General features: G+C 42.7%; 1 protein-coding gene across 1 annotated transcript in view; it reads left to right on the top strand.

Annotated features, from left to right (window-relative positions):
- FAM184B (family with sequence similarity 184 member B) overlaps positions 1 to 19,805 on the top strand; it is a 137,059-nt gene that overhangs the window by 65,035 nt on the left and 52,219 nt on the right. The window contains exons 3-6 of the mRNA XM_064365907.1: positions 762 to 897; positions 2,811 to 2,950; positions 3,554 to 3,760; positions 14,895 to 15,005. Coding sequence (XP_064221977.1) covers positions 762 to 897; positions 2,811 to 2,950; positions 3,554 to 3,760; positions 14,895 to 15,005 — 594 coding nt within the window. The remainder of the gene's footprint in view (positions 1 to 761; positions 898 to 2,810; positions 2,951 to 3,553; positions 3,761 to 14,894; positions 15,006 to 19,805) is intronic.

Here is a 19,805-nt window from a genome sequence, read left to right as displayed (position 1 = left end):
GGGATTACAGACTTGAGCCACTGCGCCCAGCCCACAGATGTTTATTGAACACTGACTATCTGCCACGCCCAGGACAGGGACACATGGTAAGTTATACTTGGTCCCTAACTTTGGAAAACTTGGAGACTTACAGTCTACAGATGAAAAGCTAAGACTGAAATTGAGAGGCTTAAGGACTGGTCTGCCTTGGCACATGGCTAATAAGTGTTTGAACTCAGGTCAACCTGATTCTAAAGCCCCTGTTAGTTTCATAGCAACCTGCCTGTCCTAAAATACCGAGGACTTTGTGTTTATAGAGAGCAGGATCATTGATGATTCAGTTATGTGAGCCCCATAAAAGCACAGAGCCCCATCTCTAAAAGTAGCAGCAGTTAACATTTTTTTTGTGTGTGTGTATTTAGTAGAGACAGAGTTTTACCATGTTGGCCAGGATGGTCTCGATCTGACCTCGAGATCCACCTGCCTCAGCCTCCCAAAGTGCTGGGATTAAAGGCATGAGCCACTGCACCTGACCAGCAGTTAACATTTCTAATACTCCCTGAGCATTTTTTTTTTACCAGACATTTTATATCATTTAATCCTCTCTACAGAAAGGTCAGAGGATGAGGAAGGATTTGATGAGCCCTGAGCCACTGAATTCCACACTCAGGGCTTCTGCTGTGCACATACCCACCTTTCAGGTCTGATGGCTGTTCTGTGTACACAGGATGTCTCTATACAGAACTGTAACCAGAGCAATGGGACCCTTCCTGTCTGTTTAGGACCTGGATGTGCAGCTCAAGGAGGCTCGTCAGGAGAATTCAGAGTTGAAAAGCACTGCAAAAAATCTTGGGGAGAAGCTGGCTGCTGCCAAAGACAGAATGATGCTGCGAGAGTGTCATGGGACGCAGAAGACAGGTAAGATGCCCTGGGATGATTTCCTTAAAAGACCAAGGTTAGCTGCCAGGTGGGCCTGGTGCTACTGGCAGCCTTGAGCCTGCTAAGGGAGCAGAGAGGAGGGCCAGGGCTTCTTGATCTGACCTGCCCGGTGCGTGAGACCGATCCCTACTGGGTACAGGTGAGCTGACACCTACAGCTGCCTTGCCTGGAGCTAGCCCAGGTTGGACATCTAAAAGGACCCCTTGCCCCAAAATGTTTCCCCACCAGACTCACCACAGTGCCTGAAATTCTTAGCACTGACTCGTCCCACCCCCTACCACTTAACAGAATGCTATATGCTTTTCACATCATTTAACACAATTATGCTATTGGGCTTTTCCAATAATTTTGAGTGATAAGTATTGTCAATCTGGTTGGGCAGACTGACGGTGGCTCATGCCTGTAATCCCAGCACTTTAGGAGGCTTAGGAGGGAGGGCCATTTCGGCCCAGGACTTTGAGACCAGCCTGGGCAACATGAGACCCCATCTCTATGAAAAAATAAAAATTAAAAAATTAAGTACAGGCTAGGCATGGTGGCTTACACCTGTAATCCCAGCACTTTGGGAGGCCAAGGCAGGTGAATCACCTGAGGTCAGGAGTTTGAGACCAGCCTGGCCAACATGGTGAAACCCTAAAAATACAAAAATACAAAAAAATACAAAAAATTTAAAAATACAAAATTAGTTAACATTTTGTGTGTGTGTGTGTGTGTATTTAGTAGAGACAGAGTTTTACCATGTTGGCCAGGATGGTCTCAGTCTTCTGACCTAGAGATCCACCTGCCTCAGCCTCCCAAAGTGCTGGGATTACAGGCATGAGCCACTGCACCTGCCTAAAAATACAAAAAATTTAGCCGGAGCATAGTGGCGTGTGCCTGTAATTCCAGCTACTTGGGAGGCTGAGGTAGGAGACTCACTTGAGTCCTGGAGGCAGAGGTTGCAGTGAGCTGAGACTGCGCCATTGCACTCTGGCCTGGGCAACAACAATGAAACTCCATCTCAAAAAAAATAATAATAATACAAAGTATTGTCTCGAAATTTTGGACTCAAGTGATCCCCCCACCTTGGCCTCCCAAAGTGCTGGGATTACAGGCGTTAGCCACCACACCCAACCCAAAAAGTATTGCCAATCTTTCATGTTACAGATGAAGAAATGAGACCAAGAAAAGATAAGTGCCTGGCTCAAGGTCAGCCAATTGGTTGGTGATACAATCTTGCTTGTATCCAAAAATACTGATTCTAAGTGCCTTGCCTGAGGCCCCCTCAACAGAAAGTCTTGACACTGGGAAATATAACAAAGGCATAAAACATGGGCTCTGCCTTCAGGGAGCTCATGGGACTGTACATTACAGCCCACAGCATGCTTTGGTATCAAAGGCAGCAGATAAATAATGTGCATGAGAAAGAAGTCACCATGGGCCAGAAAGGTGCAGAGAAGGAGGTCCTGGTTCTAGAGAAACCAGAAAGGTGTTGTGTGTTTTAGAGCAGAAGTCTCAAAAGTAGGACATGAGAACTTTGGTGAATATGGGAGGAAAACTTAGTAATTCTGCTTATATTAAATATTTGTTATTGTTTCATCCTTTAAATTCCTATTAAAAGAACATGTATTTAGAATTCTCAATTTTTTTAACCAATGGAAACTGCAGTGAAAAAGATTTGGAGATTATTTAGGAAGGGAGAGCAGGGTAGCTATTTAAGTTCATGAGGCTTCTTGAGACGAGAATTGCTACCTTAACCATGCTTCAGGGCCAGCAGACCACAGGGCAGGAATTACATAGGGGATGCTTGACAAAGTGTTTGAAAAGCAGAACTGGGACCTGACAGCAGAAAACCTTGAACAAGAGGCCATGGCCAAGAGCATTCCAAATAATGCTGAAATGTCTACTTGCAGATGACATGAAGACTGAGCTAGTTTCAGAGAATGAAGTCCTGGGGGAAGAGAATGACTTGGAAACCGACAATCTTCATCCTCAGCAGGATCAAAGCTATCTCAAGGAGTGTCCTTGCATGAAAGGAAGCACAGACACACAGGTAGTGTCTGACCCAGCCCTGGGGATGGAGAAGGCACAGGGAGCTTTGCTATCTATCATAAGCATCAGGTAGAGGCCAGTCCAAACATAGTGGATCCACTTGGCGTCAGCAGACTCCATAGTTTCAAGAGTAAAATTCCAGTCAACTTACTGCCTACTACTCCATGCCATTAGAAACCAGGAAACTGAGAATGCAGCAGAATCCTTCCAACGCTGTATCATCGGCTTCTGGGAAACTGGAAACTGGCTTAGGATCTCATTGCATGTTCCCAGTCAAAACAAGCAAAGCATTATTTAAGAGCTACCATAGTGTGGGCTGAAATATCCCATCTCATGATAACACATACACCCTTCCAAAAATCCCTTTTCCAATGGTAGAGACTCTTACTAACATCAAATATATAGTCTCGTAAAATTGATTGTACCTTGTGCTACATGCTTCCACACTCAGGGCTTCTGCTGTGCACATACCCACCTTTCAGGTCTGATGGCTGACTCCAGAGCCAGCATGTAAACGTTGTAAACGTTGTATGAAAGAGAAATGGTGATTCCTTGCTCCTCATCCCTTCCCAGCAGTTTTACAAGGTCCTTTTTCTTTTTATAGACTAAGAAAGAGCCAAGTGTTGAGACAGAATATATGAAGCAACAATATGAAGAAGACCTCCGTAAAATCAAACATCAGACAGAAGAGGAGAAGAAACATCTCAAAGACCAGCTGGTGAAGCGGCTGGAAGACTTGGTAAAGAATCACACCGTGGAAATCAAATCTGTTCGCTCTTCCGTGGAGGCTGAAAGAAAGAAACTGCAGAAGGTGAGATCTACTTCCATAGAGACTGTGCTGGTTCCTTTTTCTTTCTCCCACCTCCTTTTCCTTTTTTCTTCCTTCTTCCTCGAACATTCACTGAGCTCCTGCTACGTACAAATGTAAGCTTGTTCTCTGAATATACACAGATGAAAGATACAGACCCTGTCCAAAGGGAGTTCAAGGTCTTTTGGAGGAGACAGGGGACAGCCCTAAGGGCCTGCAGTCATTGACATGGGGCGGAATTGTGTCATGAGTGGTGAACTTAGGAAAATTCAACTCTACTTACTCTGCAAAAACACACAGAGAATACCATGAACCAAAAACTCAGGCCTGGAGGACTTCCTGGATCTAACGCCCCACCCTACCACCACACTTCCAGCGATAACCTGGGCCCCCACAGAGGGAAATTCCATGTGCCTCAGGATCCTGATTTGTAAAATGGAGGATGATAATAATAGCACCTCACAGAGTAGCTGCAAAGATTCAATGAGGGAACCACGTGGAGACACAAGGCATATCCTAGTGCCTAGGACAGGTGGGCAGCAGGTCGGTGCCGGTAATTAATCAGTAGCATGCCAAAGGAGGGAAAATTCTGTCTCTGTGTGCTGTTCTGCTCTCTTTCCAAACGGGGTGGCTTTCTGCTGGCAAGGCATGCAAAACCTCATCTCTTGTGTTTGCTGGAATAAGTAAACAACATATGTGAAGATTTCAGAAAAGACTAAAGTGTGAAGCAATATCATTGTGAATGCAGGTGGAATGCTTTGTTTAATTATTACAAGGAGGCCTCTTTATAACCCGAGATTCTGTAGTACCAGCTTTGAGTGCTCACTGAATGACAATCCTGTATCACTGGGGCATGCACTGTTGTGTGGGGGTTAGGAGTAGAAAATACTCAAGAAATATATGTTAAACGAACTCATGAAAGAGCAAGACTAGTCTTGGATCTAAGTCCTGACTCTAACACAAGCTGTGTGACTGGAGACAGGTCATGTAACCTCTCTGAAGCCTTATTTCTGTTTTTTTTTGAAATGGAGTCTTGCTCTGTCACCAGGCTGGAGTGCAGTGGCATGATCTCGTCTCACTGCAACCTCCACCTCCTGGGTGCAAGCGATTCTCCTGCCTCAGCCTCCTGAGTAGCTGGGACTACAGGCACGCGCCACTACACCCAACTAATTTTTGTATTTTTAGTAGAGACAGGGTTTCACCATGTTGGCCAGGTTGGTCTCGCTCTCTTGACCTTGTTATCCACCTGCCTTGGCCTCCCAAAGTGCTGGGATTATAGGTGTGAGCCACCGCGCCCTGCCTGAAGCCTGGTTTCTAAAATAGGGCTAAATACTTCAAGGGCTTGTTATGTAAATTAAATATGGTATTATAGTATATATAAACCCTTATCTTAGTAAAAAGCATGTAATGAAAGTTCATGATATGGTAGATATTAATTTCTTTTGTTTGTTTGTTTTGAGACGGGGTCTCTGTTGCATAGGCTGGAGTACATTGGTGCGATCATGGCTCACTGCAGCCTCAACCTCCTGGGCTCAAGCAATCCTCTCACCTCAGTCTCCCAAGTAACTAGGACTACAGGTGCACCCTACCATGCCTGGCTAATTTTTAAATCTTTCTGTAGAGATGGGGATCTCACTGTGTTGCCCAGCTGGTCTTGAACTCCTGGATTCGAGGGATCCTCCCACCTTAGCCTCCCAAAGTACTGGGATTATAGGTGTGTGCCATCATGCCCAGCCCTCATTGTTCTTTTCCATGTGTGTTGGGTAACCTAATGTGTGATAATATTATTTCATGCCCACTATACTCTATAAAGTACCTTATACTTTAGAACACATTTAATCTTTCCAACAATATTACAAAATGTTCAGATCCCATTTAGAGTTGAGGAAACTGAAGCTCAAAGGTGTTGTATATCAAGTCACACAGCTAAGTGGTGGAGCTGCAATTCAAACCTGATATCCTGACTCCAGAGCCAGTGGCTTCCCCACTTTCGCACTGGGCAGGCAGCTGTATTGAAAGCATTTTTTCTCCCCATGAGCTGCAACTGGTTGCACAAATCTAATCCTCAAACAGATGGACACTCTTTCCATCCCTGGCCACAAGTGACAGGAGGGATGGCAGAGCTGCAGCTTGACCCGGTAACCTGTCAGCCACACCTGACTCTGAATGTGTAAATCTCACTTCGGCCTCAATAGGGGTCATGAGTCTGTCTGAGATATGAATCATGTCACAATAAATTGCACTTTGGGGTTTTTTTGTTTTACATTTTGTTCATTTCCAAAAACTGAGAATTTAAATTAGGCCACACAGATTGGGAAAGGTAAAACCTTAAAAAGACCTCAAATCTAGGGTTTATAGACTAAAAATAGATACCATTTTCCCCTACAGAGTTAGGAGTTCACTATTTTTTTTTTTTTTTTTTTTTTTTTTAGACGGAGTCTTACTCTGTCACCCAGGCTGGAGTGCAGTGGCACGATCTTGGCTCACTGCATCTTGCAACCTCCACCTCCTGGGTTCAAGCAATTCTCCTGCCTCAGCCTCCTGAGTAGCTGGGACTATAGGCACGCACCACCATGCCTGGCTAATTTTTGTATTTTTAGTAGTGATGAGGTTTCGCCATATTGGCCAGGCTGGTCTCAAACTCCTGACCTCATGATCCACCCGCCTCAGCCTCCCAAAGTGCTGGGATTACAGGCGTGAGCCACCAGGCCCAGCCTAGGAGTGCACTATTTCTTTGAGCCCTTGTCTGTGGGTATATTGTGTATCCTGAGTGCTAACCTAACCTAAAGGGCACACTACAGGAGGTGGGCGGAGCTGACCTGGAGGCCTCAATGCCTTCATTGACTTCGGATTGGATGATACTGTCACTGAATCTTGACGGACAGCACAGTACACATCCTATAATTAGCACTGGCATACACTGACTCCCAGGGAAGGGATGCAGATGACGTATTCAGCGCCTCCTGAGCTGTGCTAATCACTTCTGCACATTCTCATTTGTATCACTTAGGATTCTTGGTGACAAGAATCACAAACCCACCTGGGACTTTAGGCAGAAAAGAAACTTAATAAAGCATAATGGAAGACCAGGCAATTGGGCTTGGCAGCTACCCAGCCAGGAATAATGTCCCCAATCTATTGCAAAATGGATTAGGACACCTCTACTGCCACTTCTGAACCTGGACCTGCAGCTTACACAGCCGACACCACCAACGCTGGGCCCTGAGCGTTGCCTGGAGAACTGAGCTATCTAATAAGGGAGCCACTAGATATGCATGGTTACTTAAATGTGAATTAATTACAATCAAATACAATTGAAATTTCAGTTCCTCAGTGGCACTAGCCGCATTTCAAGTGCTCCCTAGTCATATGTGGCAGTGGCTACCCTATTGGCCAGCACAACTCTGAGGGATTTCTGCACATTAGCTATGTCACACTGTGGAACATTCCATCATCACAGAAAGTTGAGTTGGTCAGTACAGCTCTAGAACAGCTGGCCCTGCTGCCCCTGGAAACTGCAGCTGTTAAATTCTATGTGACTCCCACTAGTCCATATCACTGGCCTCTGATTTGAAATCCAGAATGGGTACACTTGACTGGGGAGTTTCAGTCATATGCCCATGCTCATGTTGCAGGCAGTCTGGTGTTTTCCAGTCCTATGATAAGAGGAGGGATCTGATGCATCAGACGGAGAATTCCCAAACATCCAAATGGAAGGGAGGCTAGATCTTTGGCAGCCAATGTCAAAAGGAATGACAACTCTCCACTCAGCAATCAGCTCCTGACCTCAGCTCTCTTGTTGTTTTTCCATTTCATAGGCAAGGAACTTGGGAAATTAAGTAACTTGAGTAGAACACAACTAAGAGATAACACAGTTGTATAAGAATCAGGCCTGTCTGACTCCACAGCCAGTAATTTTTGCTCTCTACCAGTCTGTATGTGTAAAAGAATATACATTGCCCTGGGCCTTCAATGGTAACATTCAGGTCCTCACTCTGCCATTATCCATATATTACTTATTTACCATCTACTGAATGCATATTTATGTTTTGAGCAGTACAGGGATACAGGAATTAGCCATGTTTTCAGGGAACACACAGTCTGGTAGGAAGGACAAGATCTAGTCAAACAACCAGAGTCAAGTCAGTCTGAAATAAGCCCTGCACCTGGGGAGAGCAGTCTCACTGTCAAATCTTGAATATGTTACCCCAAACCACTACAGGCCTCTGTTTTCTAACTTTAAATAACAAATATTAATGAGATTATTTTCTCAGATTTTTTTTTCTTTTTTTGCTACTAACACCAAGATCTCAATTTTTTTTTCCTATTTCTACCAATTCCCCAAATACTCCTGGTTATTTAGAAGTATATTTTAGAAGTATATTTAGAAGTTTATTTAGAAGTACTTTTGTGGTATACTTAGGTTCTTTTTTATACAGATTGACAATCTCTGCCTTTTAGGGGACATTCAGACCATTCACATTTAATGTAATTATCATTAAGTGTACCATCTTGTTGTTTTTCCTACTTGTCACATCTGTTCCCTGCCCCTTTTTTTCCATTTAATTTGAATACATTTGGGGGGTATTCCATTTTCTAGCACCATCTTTGACTTATTAGGTATGCTCTTTTTTGGCAAAGTGGAGGGCTAGTGGTTACTCTAGGATTTGGAATGTGCATCTTTAAATTTATTGGTCTGTCTTGAAATATATTACTTCACACATACAAACCTCATGATAATACATTTTCATTTCACTCTTTATATTCTTTGTACAATGGTTGTCATATACTGCATTTTATTTTATCCATGCTAAAAATCCCACAGTATATTGCTTTTATATTTGCTTAAATGGACAATCATATTTTAGATTTAAAAAAAATTTAATGAGAATAAAAGGGTCATTTTCCCATTTGTTTGCCATTTCTGCAGTCTTCATTCCTTTGGTAGCATCAAGTACCTGTATAGTATCATTTTTCTTTAGCCTAAAGAACTTCCTATAACATTTCTTGCAGCATGTGTCAACACCTACTTGCAACAAATTTTCTTTCTCCATTTTACCTTCATGTTTGTTGGATATTTTTACTGGATATAGAATTCTAGGTTGACAGTTGTTTTTTCTTTCAACACTTTAAAGATGTCATTCAGTATCTTTTGGTTTGCATTTTCTTCCAGTAAAAAGTTAACTGCCATATTTATCTTATTTTCCTTGTGCCTAGTATGTTTCTTCTTATCAACTGCTTTCAAGATTTTCTCTTTATCACTGGTTTTCAACAATTTGACTATGATATGCCATGGTGTGATTTTCTTTGTTTTTGTTATAGGCTCATTGAATTTATGGGTTTACAGTTTTCATGAAATTTGGAAATGTTAAGGCCATTATTTCTTCCATTGTTTTTCCTGCTTTTTCTCCTCTTCTAATATTGTCCCACAAGTCATTGAGGTTCTCTTCATTTTCAGATTCCTTGTCTCTTTGTGTTTCAATTTGGATAATTTCTCTTGCTGTATCTTCAAGTTCACTCATCTTTCTTTCTGTATCATCTAATCTTTTTAAAAACCCATTCAGTACATTTTTCATTTTAGATATCATATTTTAGCTCTAGAAATTCTATTGTGTTCTTCTTTACAGCTTTCTTTTCCCTCCTCATTATTTTCATGGTTTTCCTTAAATTATTGAACATATTTATAATTGTTCCTTTAATATTGTTGTCTCTGTCACTTTTGGATCTTTTTCTATTGACTGATTTTTCTGCTCTTTATAAGTCACATTTTCCTGCTTCTTTGCCTATTTAGTAATTTTTGATTGAATGTTGGACATTGAGGACGTTAAGTTGTTAAACATGGACGTTATTGTCCTTTTTGCTGAATTTTGTTTTGACAGGCAGTTAAATTACTTGTGAATGAGCTTCATTGTGTGAGATGTTTTTATTGCAATAAATTACCTATAATATAAAATTTTCTATTTTCTGGATTTATTTTTAAGCTTTCTTAGGATAAGTCTAAAGTAGAATTTTCTCTAGTTCTAGTTAAGCTCTACTACTGAGTTGGGATGCTTCATTGAGTCTCATGCCCCATGTACTGATTAGTATCAATGTTGGTATTATTGCTAATGACTGATTCTGAGTGATTTTTTAAGACCTACTGGTTGACTCTTTCAGCAGCATCATGAACTTTACTCTAAATATATACAGATAATTAACTTTTCTTTTTGAAAAAAGTTAAGTTTTCTCTTAAAACTCCAGCTGAAGTCTCTACATGGTAATTTTATGTGGTTGCTCAGTTGTTGTTCCCTTACAGTGGCACCTTTACATCTCTTTTCCTTAATTACCTGTAATTGTAGACAATCTGGACAAAGGAACAGTAAATGAGTGTGAGTCCTGCATCTACCTCTTATCAGCTGAGGGATTTCCTCTGTGTAAAATGAGTGCAATAAAATCTATTTTCCTGGATATCTGAAAGTTCAGTGAGAATACAGTTTATGAAATTTCTATAAATTAATGGCCCATGAAACACTCTTCCAGGTTTGGGATGAAGCAGTTTAGATATCTGAGAGCATTAGTCTCCTTTTTTCTCAATGTCCTTGTCTTTGCTATCTTTTTTTCTCTTTACCTGAGTTAAGGGAATATTTAAGCTGCCTGTTGAAATCTTCAAGGTCACTTTGGGCTGAGCTGGATGGAGTATGCTTCTTTCAAATCTGTGTTCCCACCCAGAACTGTTTTCTGACAGTAAACCACATTATTTTGCACCCAAAATGAAGCTAACTAATGCCAAAAATTCCTGCTGAAATTGATTATCTCCATCTGTGGGGGAATTTTTTTCACATTAGGGTCATTTGTCAAGGTTATAGCTGAAGCTATGATTAATTACTTGTAGTCTGGGAAGTTAAGCTATGTAAAATTAGAAATAGTCATTCCTTTATGCTAAAAATTATTATCACAGGGAATTGTCACTGCGCTATTACAGTGAACACATCTTGGCAGTGTTAGTGAGTGTCTTCTCTATTAAAGCATGTTAAACAAAACTTCTGTTCAACAAAAGCTTCTATGGATGAGAAGCTAATTAATGAAGTAAAGAAAATGAATTTTTGTTGAAGGGATGGCCTTGCTGCTGATGGTTGCTTAAGTTATCTGAACTTGTTTGAAACCAAAGGAGAGTTTACATATTTTGTTTAGAAAATGAGCTCTCAAAAACAATAAACCCTACAAAAGGGGATCATAGATTTACTGAACAGAGATTATACGCATGCTAAATGTCCAGGGTTTTTTCTTCTCTTAAATGACCTGACCCCAGGAAAAATGCTAAGGGGCTCTCCAGAGTAACTGGCCTAAGCTGGGCCTGGCCCCACAGGAAGTATAAAAGTATCATGCAGGTGATCAGCAGCAGTATCTTTTTAGATGTTCAACTCAGAAAACCAGGAGTCAAACATGATGCCTTTCTCACCCCTCACATTCAATCAGCCATCACATCTATTAATTCTGCTTCTTCAGTGACTGTGGAATTCCTCCACTTCCCTCTATCCTCAGTAGTACCATGCTGATCCAGTCAACCACCATTTCATGATGAACCGTGTGATGGTTTCCCTGCCTCCAGTCTCCCCACTTCATGTATTCTAATCTTCATTGCAGCAGGACTTTCTAAAAATTCAACCTTGGTTTCAAACTCTCCAGTGACTCCCTGTCATCTTTATAATGTATTAAATAGTTCAAATTCTTTACATCGTTTTTAAGACCCTACAGAGGCAGACTCCTGATTGGTCCCTCCTGCCTCATCCCACAACCCCTCCCCTATCCAACTCTGCCCTCCAGCCTTTTATTTTTATTCATTCATTCATTCATTCATTCGTTTGTTTAGAAACAGGGTTTTGCTTTGACACTCAGGTTGGAATACAGTGGTGCAACCATGGCTCACTGCAGCCTCGAACTCTTGGGCTCAAGTGATCCTCCTGCCTCAGCCCCCTGAGTAGCTAAGACTACAGGCACATGCCACCAAGCCTAACTAATCTTAAAAAAAATTTTTGTAGAGATAGTGTCTTGCTGTGTTGTCAAGGCTAGTCTCAAACTCTTGCCCTCAAACAATTCTCCTGCCTCAGTCTCCCAAAGTATTGGGATTACAGGCATAACACTCTCAAACTGTTGGGATTATACACTCAATGGTTCCAACCTTTTAGTTCATCATTTATTCCATGTTCTTTCCCTTGATGAAGAGCACTTTTTCCTTGCTCCCAAATTTACCTATCTGATCCTGTCCAGTTCTTACTGATGCTTCCAGTCCAGCTTAAATATGGGTTTTCCTACAAATTTTCTCTGCTCAGTCTAGTGATGCTGTTGTTTGAGACATGATAACCTCTGCTCACACAGTCAAGCATTTTTCTGTACTAGGTGCTACATTTTCCTTAAGAAGGGAGGGAAGAAGCACAGTCAAGCAGTCAGGCTTTTCTGAGTTCAAATCTTGAGCCTGGGCAAGGCATTTAACCTCTTTAAGTTTCATTTCTTTATCTTTACAATAAGCCTTAGTGGTAGTACCTAAGTCATAGGGCTTTCACAAAGACCAGAGAGATGGACTGTGCAAAGTGCCAGCAAATGGCATATACTCATCAAATGTCAGCTACCATTATTAGGTCCATTAGACCTACAGGTCTATTGTCAACTGACAGCCTAGGAGAGCTGCTCTACAAATACCTGCTGGATATTGTAACCTCTGATTCACAGGAAATTTTGAAGTGTCCAAGGGCTTAGTTCTCTAATGCCTTATATTTTCCTTCATGTTCTCTCTCTAGCTTTTCTCATTCAAATGCATGCCTCAATAAACTCTGTATGCTGATGGCTCCCAAATGCATACTCCAACCCAGAACCCTCCCCTGAATTCCAGACCCTCTATCTTATCAAACTCAACATGTGCAGACAAGCTCCTCAGACAGTCCCTGAATCCACTCCTTCTGTCTTCCTCACCTCAGTTCATGGTGGCACCATTGTCTCCTTGCTTAAGTCAGAAAGTCCAGTTTTCGAGTCATCGTTTTGGCTAAAATAAATGACTTATGGTAATCTGGAATTCTGTTTCATATCAAGTGTTTTAAACCTTTAACATATTTCACAGGCTTCCCCAAATGAAACTTCAGTTTCAAGGTTGTCTTTTCCAACCCCTAACTTTTGGGTGCTACAGAGGGCCCCTGGAGCATCCAAAAGAAAGGTAAGCAGGATAATTTGACATGTTTAGTTATCTGACCCCTCCTTTCAGTGAGTTCTGTTAGTCAACATTCCACATGTATCTCAGTTTCTACCCCTCCTCTTGGCTGCACTGCCACCACAGGCCCAACCACTATCCTCTTACTTCAGTTATCGCCACAGCCTCCTCCCAGGCCTGCCTGCCACTGCTCTCACCCCACCCCTCCACCCATGTCAGTCTGTAGTCAAGAGAGAAACCAGTAGTGAACCTGGGCATGGTGGCTCATGCATGTAATCCCAGCACTTTGAGAGGTGGAAGTGGGAGAATCGCTGGAGTTTAGGAGTTTGAGACCAGTCTGGGCAACATAGTAAGACTCCGTCTCTACAAAAAAAATTTAAAAATTAGCTGGGCACGGTGGCATGCACCTGTAGCCCCAGCTATTTGGGATCCTGAGGTAGGAGGATTGCTTGAGCCTGGGTGGTCAAGGCTGCAGTGAGGCATGACTGTGCTATTGTACTCCAGTCTAGACCCTGTCTCAAAAAAAAACAAAAAACAAAAACAAAAACAAAAAACAGTAGCAAGCTTATCAAAATATAATTGGAACCACGTCATTCCTCTGACTGACCATTAAGTGGTCTTCACCTCACCAGTAAGTCTTACCTTGATGTTTGAGGCCTCAGATGGTGCTCCCCAAACCTCATCTAGTCCAGCCATAGTGGCTCCTCTCTGTCCTTAGAACATGCCAGTGCCTTTGCAGGTCTGGGAAACCTCACACCCAGACATCTCCTTGGTGAACCCCCTCACTTATTACAGGGTTTTACTCCAAAGTCGCTTTCTGGACACTTAGTTATCTAACATTTCAACCCCTCCCCAACACTGGGAAGTCCCCTCCCCGCTTTATTATTTCTCCATCCAACCTAGTGTTTGCTGTCTTGTTCACTCTTGGACTTTAATTGCTGCCCATCTCTTTCACTCAAATGTCAGCTCCTGGTGTAAGTTCCTGAAATAAAAATTCTCCCTTTTATCTCCCCAGCTCTGAGAACAGTGCCTAGCACATAGTAGATCTTAAGAAATATTTGTTGAATGGATGAGTGACACAATATCTTCCTAAAGTTCAGCTAAGAGGAGCAGACTATCTCATTCACTCCTCTATAAACTTGCACAGTTTCCATAGAAATTAAGCTAAAATGGAAAGCCTAGGTCTCTATGAGAATAATAGTAGTGCTGATCATCTACCGATCCTTTACTGTGTACCTTGAGTGGCACAGAGCATGAGAGTACCACAGTGAGTCATGAGAGATTAGGAAATGTGCTCCAGATGACACAGCTGGAATGTGACTGCACCAGTCATGTGGTCTCCAGAATGTTCCTTTACCTGGATCTGCTTTGCACTGAGGCTCATGGGCTATGGTGAGGGACCATGGAGCAATCAGCCCTGGGAACCCCATCACTTATTTATTTTTAAAATAGAGACATTGTCTTACTATGTTGCCCTAGCTGGTCTCAAACTCCTGAGCTCAAGCTGTCCACCCGCCTCCGCCTCCCAAAGTGCTGAAATTACAGGTGTGAGTCACTGTACCCGGCCAACCCAAAATTTTGACTCATGTATGGATGCTGTTAAGAAGAAGAAATTTCGTGCTGCTTTTCCTGTTTCCCTGCATCTGAAAATGTAGTTGGCTTTTTGACTTATGCAACACTGAGAATTTTGTCAGTAATGAGCATTTTTTTATTTCACACTAGAAAACTTCAAGATAATGGTATGCCCCACCCCACCCCTATATATATCAGGCTGTGTGGTGTGAAATGAACACATGTTTTCTTTTGACCTTCTCATGTATTTCTAATTTATGTTTATTTGCAGCATTGTATGACTCTCGTAAGCTTCTTTGATCTCCTCTGGGAACGAGGCAGGGTGTGAAAACGTTAAGTGTCCTGTTTTTGTGCCTTGTGTGGTTAACTCTTCCAATCGTCATTTAGGAAGTAGAAGCACAGTTGGAGGAAGTGAGGAAGAAATCAGAAAAGGAGATAAAGCAGCTGGAAGAGGAGAAAGCCGCCCTTAACGTGAAGCTCCAGAATTCTCTGCTCGAGGTGAGACCCGAACAAATGCAAGCCTTGGGATGCTGTTTCTGGTTCCTGGGAGCTTCTGCCTAACTGAAAAGCCAGGAATCTTGGAAGACAGAAAAGGACACTCAGCCAGACAGGAAGCCTGTCTCGGGGGCATGCATTTAGCTGCAAGTAACAGACAGCCAGATTACAGAGGCTTAAACAAATAGGCCTTTAACATCTCAAATAAGAGGACACAGGAGGCCACTGGAGTTGGTTCTGTGGCTTCATGAAGGCACAAGTGGGGAACATGCAGTTCCTCTGTCTTTCCTTCCCCAGGGCTACATTCACCTCTTTGTGGGCTCTTAGTACTTTTGCCATTCTAGGGCCTTCCTTTATTAAAAAATATTAAGGCCGGGCACAGTAGCTCACGCCTATAATCCCAGCACTTTAGGAGGCCGAGGTAGGCAGATCACCTGAGGTCATGAGTTCAAGAACAGCCTGACCAACATGATGAAACCCCATCTCTACTAAAAATACAAAATTTGCTGGGCGTGGTGGTGCATGCCTGTAATCCCAGCTACTTGGGAGGCTGAGGCAGGAGAATTGCTTAAACCTGGGAGACAGAGGTTGCAGTGAGCTGAGATCATGCCATTGCACTCCAGCCTGAGCAACAAGCACAAAACTCTGCCCCCCCAAAAAAATTAAAAATTTATATTTTATGACTGCACTGGTAAAAACATGAGTATCATCCAGACTGTACTTTTTCCTGATTTTAAAAGAAATGAAAACATTTTTGTGGGCCTCTAAAAGCATGAAAGAACTAGTGAAAAAGGCTGGAAACAGAATCCCAAGAGCATTTCTGAGCCTGCTTAAACCAAAAAATGTCAACAAGTTTCCTTCCTTCCCCTGTCCTCCCTCAAACCTTCCAGATGAGACCTGTGTCTCCCACCTGCCTCAGGAACCCATGAAACTGGTTCCTCAGCCCTGGCAGTACATAACAACCTCTGGGGAATTTTTAAGAACACAGAGGCCATGTGTAAAACAGTATCAATTGTTTAGGAATATCCAAGAGGTCAGTCTAAACAAAGCATGAGGATGACAGAATCAAATTGGACCAGTGGTTATCTCTAGAAGGGAGAGAGTGTAAGGGGCTGCAGCTGTATTTGTGACGTGTTATTTCTTTAACTGAGTGACAAGTACATGGGTGTTATGTTTTCTCTAACTCCCTCTATTTCTAAAATTATTATTTAAAAAAAAAATGATGAGGCCGGGCTCGATGGCTTATGCCTATAATCCCAGCACTTTGGGAGGCCAAGTCAGGCGTATCACCTAAGGTTGGGAGTTCGAGACCAGCCTGACCAACGTGCAGAAACTCTCGTCTCTACTAAAAATACAAAATTAGCCGGGAGTGGTGGCACATGCCTGTAATCCCAGCTACTTGGGAGGCTGAGGCAGGAGAATCACTTGAAACCGGGAGACAGAGGTTGCGGTGAGCCAAGATCACACCATTGCACTCCAACCTGGGCAACAAGAGCAAAACCCTGTCTCAAAAAAAATAAATAAATAAAACATGAGCATATTGTTCCTTAGACTTGATATATCAGGGTCTAAAGGTGGGTCTTGGTGAAAAGTTCTAGGATAGAGCCTTCTGTTCTAGCCCAGACAAAGGTGGGGCTGCACAGCAAAGAAGCCTGTTTCTCTCTCCTTCCTCCTTTCTTCCCTGCCATCTTCCCTTCCTTCCTCCTTTCCCTCACTCCCTCCTCCTTCACTTCTCCCTCCCTCCATTTCTTTGTTTCGCCGTGTTGAAGATACACTGCCAGTCTTCATGCTGTACCTGGACAACTGTTCGCTGCAGAGCTTAAGGTGGCCTCGTGTACATGTATGAGACCAGCCCAGTTATTCTTTTGAATAACACAGGTCAGGAAATCCTGAGCCCTGACCTATTTCTGTGAATGTGCCTTAGAGCTTTTTTTAAAAATTAAAAAAAAAAACAAAAAAAACAATGGCCAGCTTTGTGGATCACTCTGCTCTAGTCAAGACACTATCTAAGAAATTTACATTTACTATTTTAATACTCACAACAACTTTACCATGTAGTTGCTATTATCATCTCTATTTACAAATGAGACAACTGAGGCAGAGAGATGGTAAATTACTTTCCCAAAGTTGCATAGCTAACAAGTAGCAGATCTGGGATTCAAACCTGGGTAATGTGGCTCTGATGACCTCGCCCTTAACTGCTAAGCTAATACTGCCTCTAGTATGGTATGTTGCCTCTTTGATGACTCAGGACCTAAATGTTTACAGATTGCAAGTCATGACCAAAAGGCTGACCACTGACAAAAGCCCTAGGTCTTACTCTCCATCCTTGACTCCTCCTACCCCTTAAATGATGCTAGTCTGTCCCCCTCTTACCAAAGCTAGAAATGGAAGTGTCATCCTTGATCACAATCACTCCCAGCTCTCCCATCCTCACCCCTAGTCACCATCTTGTCCCATCATCACACTCAGTCCTTGTCAAGTCCTGTGGGTCCTACGCCCTAAGCCTTTCTGTTCCCCGCTTCCCTCCATACCTATGGCTTGAACAAGATCCTTGGAATGGCTTGCCTAGAATCTTTCCCCACTTGTGGATGTTACTTAAACAATTGTACAGGCCCCTCTGAATATTTTGGAAACCTTAGCAGGATGCAGTTTAAGCATAGTTTCATAATCTTGAAATATCTCTTCCTCTAATGTTCCTTATGGAAAGCCTGGAGGACGTTCTGACAGCCTTGCTGTTCCCCTGCAATGTTGCTGGAGTCTTGCAAGAGCATTGTCATGGATCTTTCTGCCTCCACATTCTCCCCAGGCCAGCTACTTCCAGAACTCATGATCTAAAATCCAAATCTGTTCAAAGCCCCGGTCTTCCCTCTCTAAAATCTTTAATCCTCATGTTCTTCACAACTTGGACCCAACCTAACTTGCTGCCACTGTCCTCCAAGGCTCTGCTGCCTCCATCCAGTCCTTCACTCCAGTCCCTCCAACATGGAATCTTTCTTCAGTTTTCACATCCGTCCCACCTGTCCTCTACCATTGCACTTGCTGTTCCTGCTGTCTGGAATGCACTATCCCACCTTCACCATTCGCCGACTCCTATTCATCCTTCAGTGCCCTTAAGCTGCTTGAATGCCCCTGGGCAGAGTTTATTGCTGTAAATTCTTTTTTTTCTTTTTTTGAGATGGAGTTTCCCTCTGTCACCCAGGCTAGAGTGCATTGGCACAATCTTTGTTCACTACAACCTCTGCCACCCAGGTTCTAGCAATTCTTCTGCCTCAGCCTCCCAAGTAGCTGGGATTACAGGTATGCGCCACCATGCGTGGCTAATTGTGTATTTTTAGTAGAGATGAGGTATCGCCATGTTAGCCAGACTGGTCTCAAACTCCTGACCTCAGGTCATCAGCCCACCTTGGCTTCCCGAAGTGCTGAGATTACAGGCGTGAGCCACTGTGCCTGCTCCTATTGCTGTAAATTCTGTGTAGTAGTACCCACCTCATAATGGCTGTTCTGAGGATTAAAAGAGTTAATACTGTAAAAGGCTTAGGTTCCTGGCTGGGCGTAGTGGTTTACCCCTGTAATCACAGTACTTGGTGAGGCTGAGGCAAGAGAATCTCTTCAGTCTAGGAGTTCGAGACCAGCCTGGGCAACATAGCAAGATGTTGTCCCAATTTTTTAAAAAAGAAAATAATTTAAAAAGAGAAAAGGCTTAGATTCCTGGGTGGCATAAAGCAAATGCACCATTAAGGAAGTACTCTTATTTTGTACGAATCTCTACCAGATGTCATTGTGGTTATAAACATGGGTCTATCTCCCTCATAAAATGACGGCTCTTTAAAGGCAGAGACCGTGTTCTATGATTTTACTGTCTTGCTCTCACTCCATCCCTTCCCCATCCCTCCTTGTACCTAGCATGGTGCCTAACTAGTATTAAGTTTTCTAGAAAAATTTGAGCAAAGTCTAAGTGTCCTTGATGGGTTTTGGCCTCATTCTCCTCAAAGTCTAGGGGAAAGCAGTCTGTTTAATTCCTATATTATAATTAGTTGGTTAATCATCATCATCATAATTAAGGCCTTACGCTTTTAGAGTACCACCCACCCACTCTTCTCTCATTTTATCTATATGATTCTTAAATGTTTTATCTTTTCTTTACCAATTAACTTTTTTGTTGTTATTTTCAAAAGACATTGAGCGGCCTTCTGGGAATGGTATGAAAGCCACCCTACAGATCTAGTATAGAAAAATGTATGTAAATAATTTTTTTATTTGAAAATTCTTTCTATCTTTTTTTTTTATTGCATTTTAGGTTTTGGGGTACATGTGAAAAACATGCAAGGTTGTAGCATAGGTGCACACGTGGCAGTGTGATTTGCTGCCTTCTTCCCCTTCACCCATATCTGGCATTTCTCCCCATGCTATCTACCCCCAACTCCCCACCCCCCACTGTCCCCCCCACTCCCCCCCAACAGACCCCGGTGTATAGTGCTCCCCTCCCTGTGTCCATGTGTTCCCATTGTTCAATACCCATCTATGAGTGAGAACATGTAAATAATTTAAAGGAAAATGTGGAATACTGGAAACCTGCTGGGCACATTTTCTTCTGGAAAGACTAAGCAACTAGCTCATTAAGAATGGCATTTCTAGGCCTGGTGCAGTGGTTCACACCTGTAATCCCAGCACTTTGGGAGGCCAAGGTGGGTGGATCACTTAAGGTCAGGAGTTTGAGACCAGCTTGGCCAATATGGTGAAACCCAGTCTCTAGTAAAAATACAAAAGATTAGCCAGCATGGTGGTGTGCATCTGTAGTCC

This window comes from Aotus nancymaae, unplaced genomic scaffold, assembly GCF_030222135.1.
Source record: "Aotus nancymaae isolate 86718 unplaced genomic scaffold, 86718_ANA_hifiasm-v0.15.2.pri h1tg000006l, whole genome shotgun sequence".
NCBI lineage: Eukaryota > Metazoa > Chordata > Mammalia > Primates > Aotidae > Aotus > Aotus nancymaae.
This window is presented reverse-complemented; position numbering and strand designations above follow the sequence as displayed.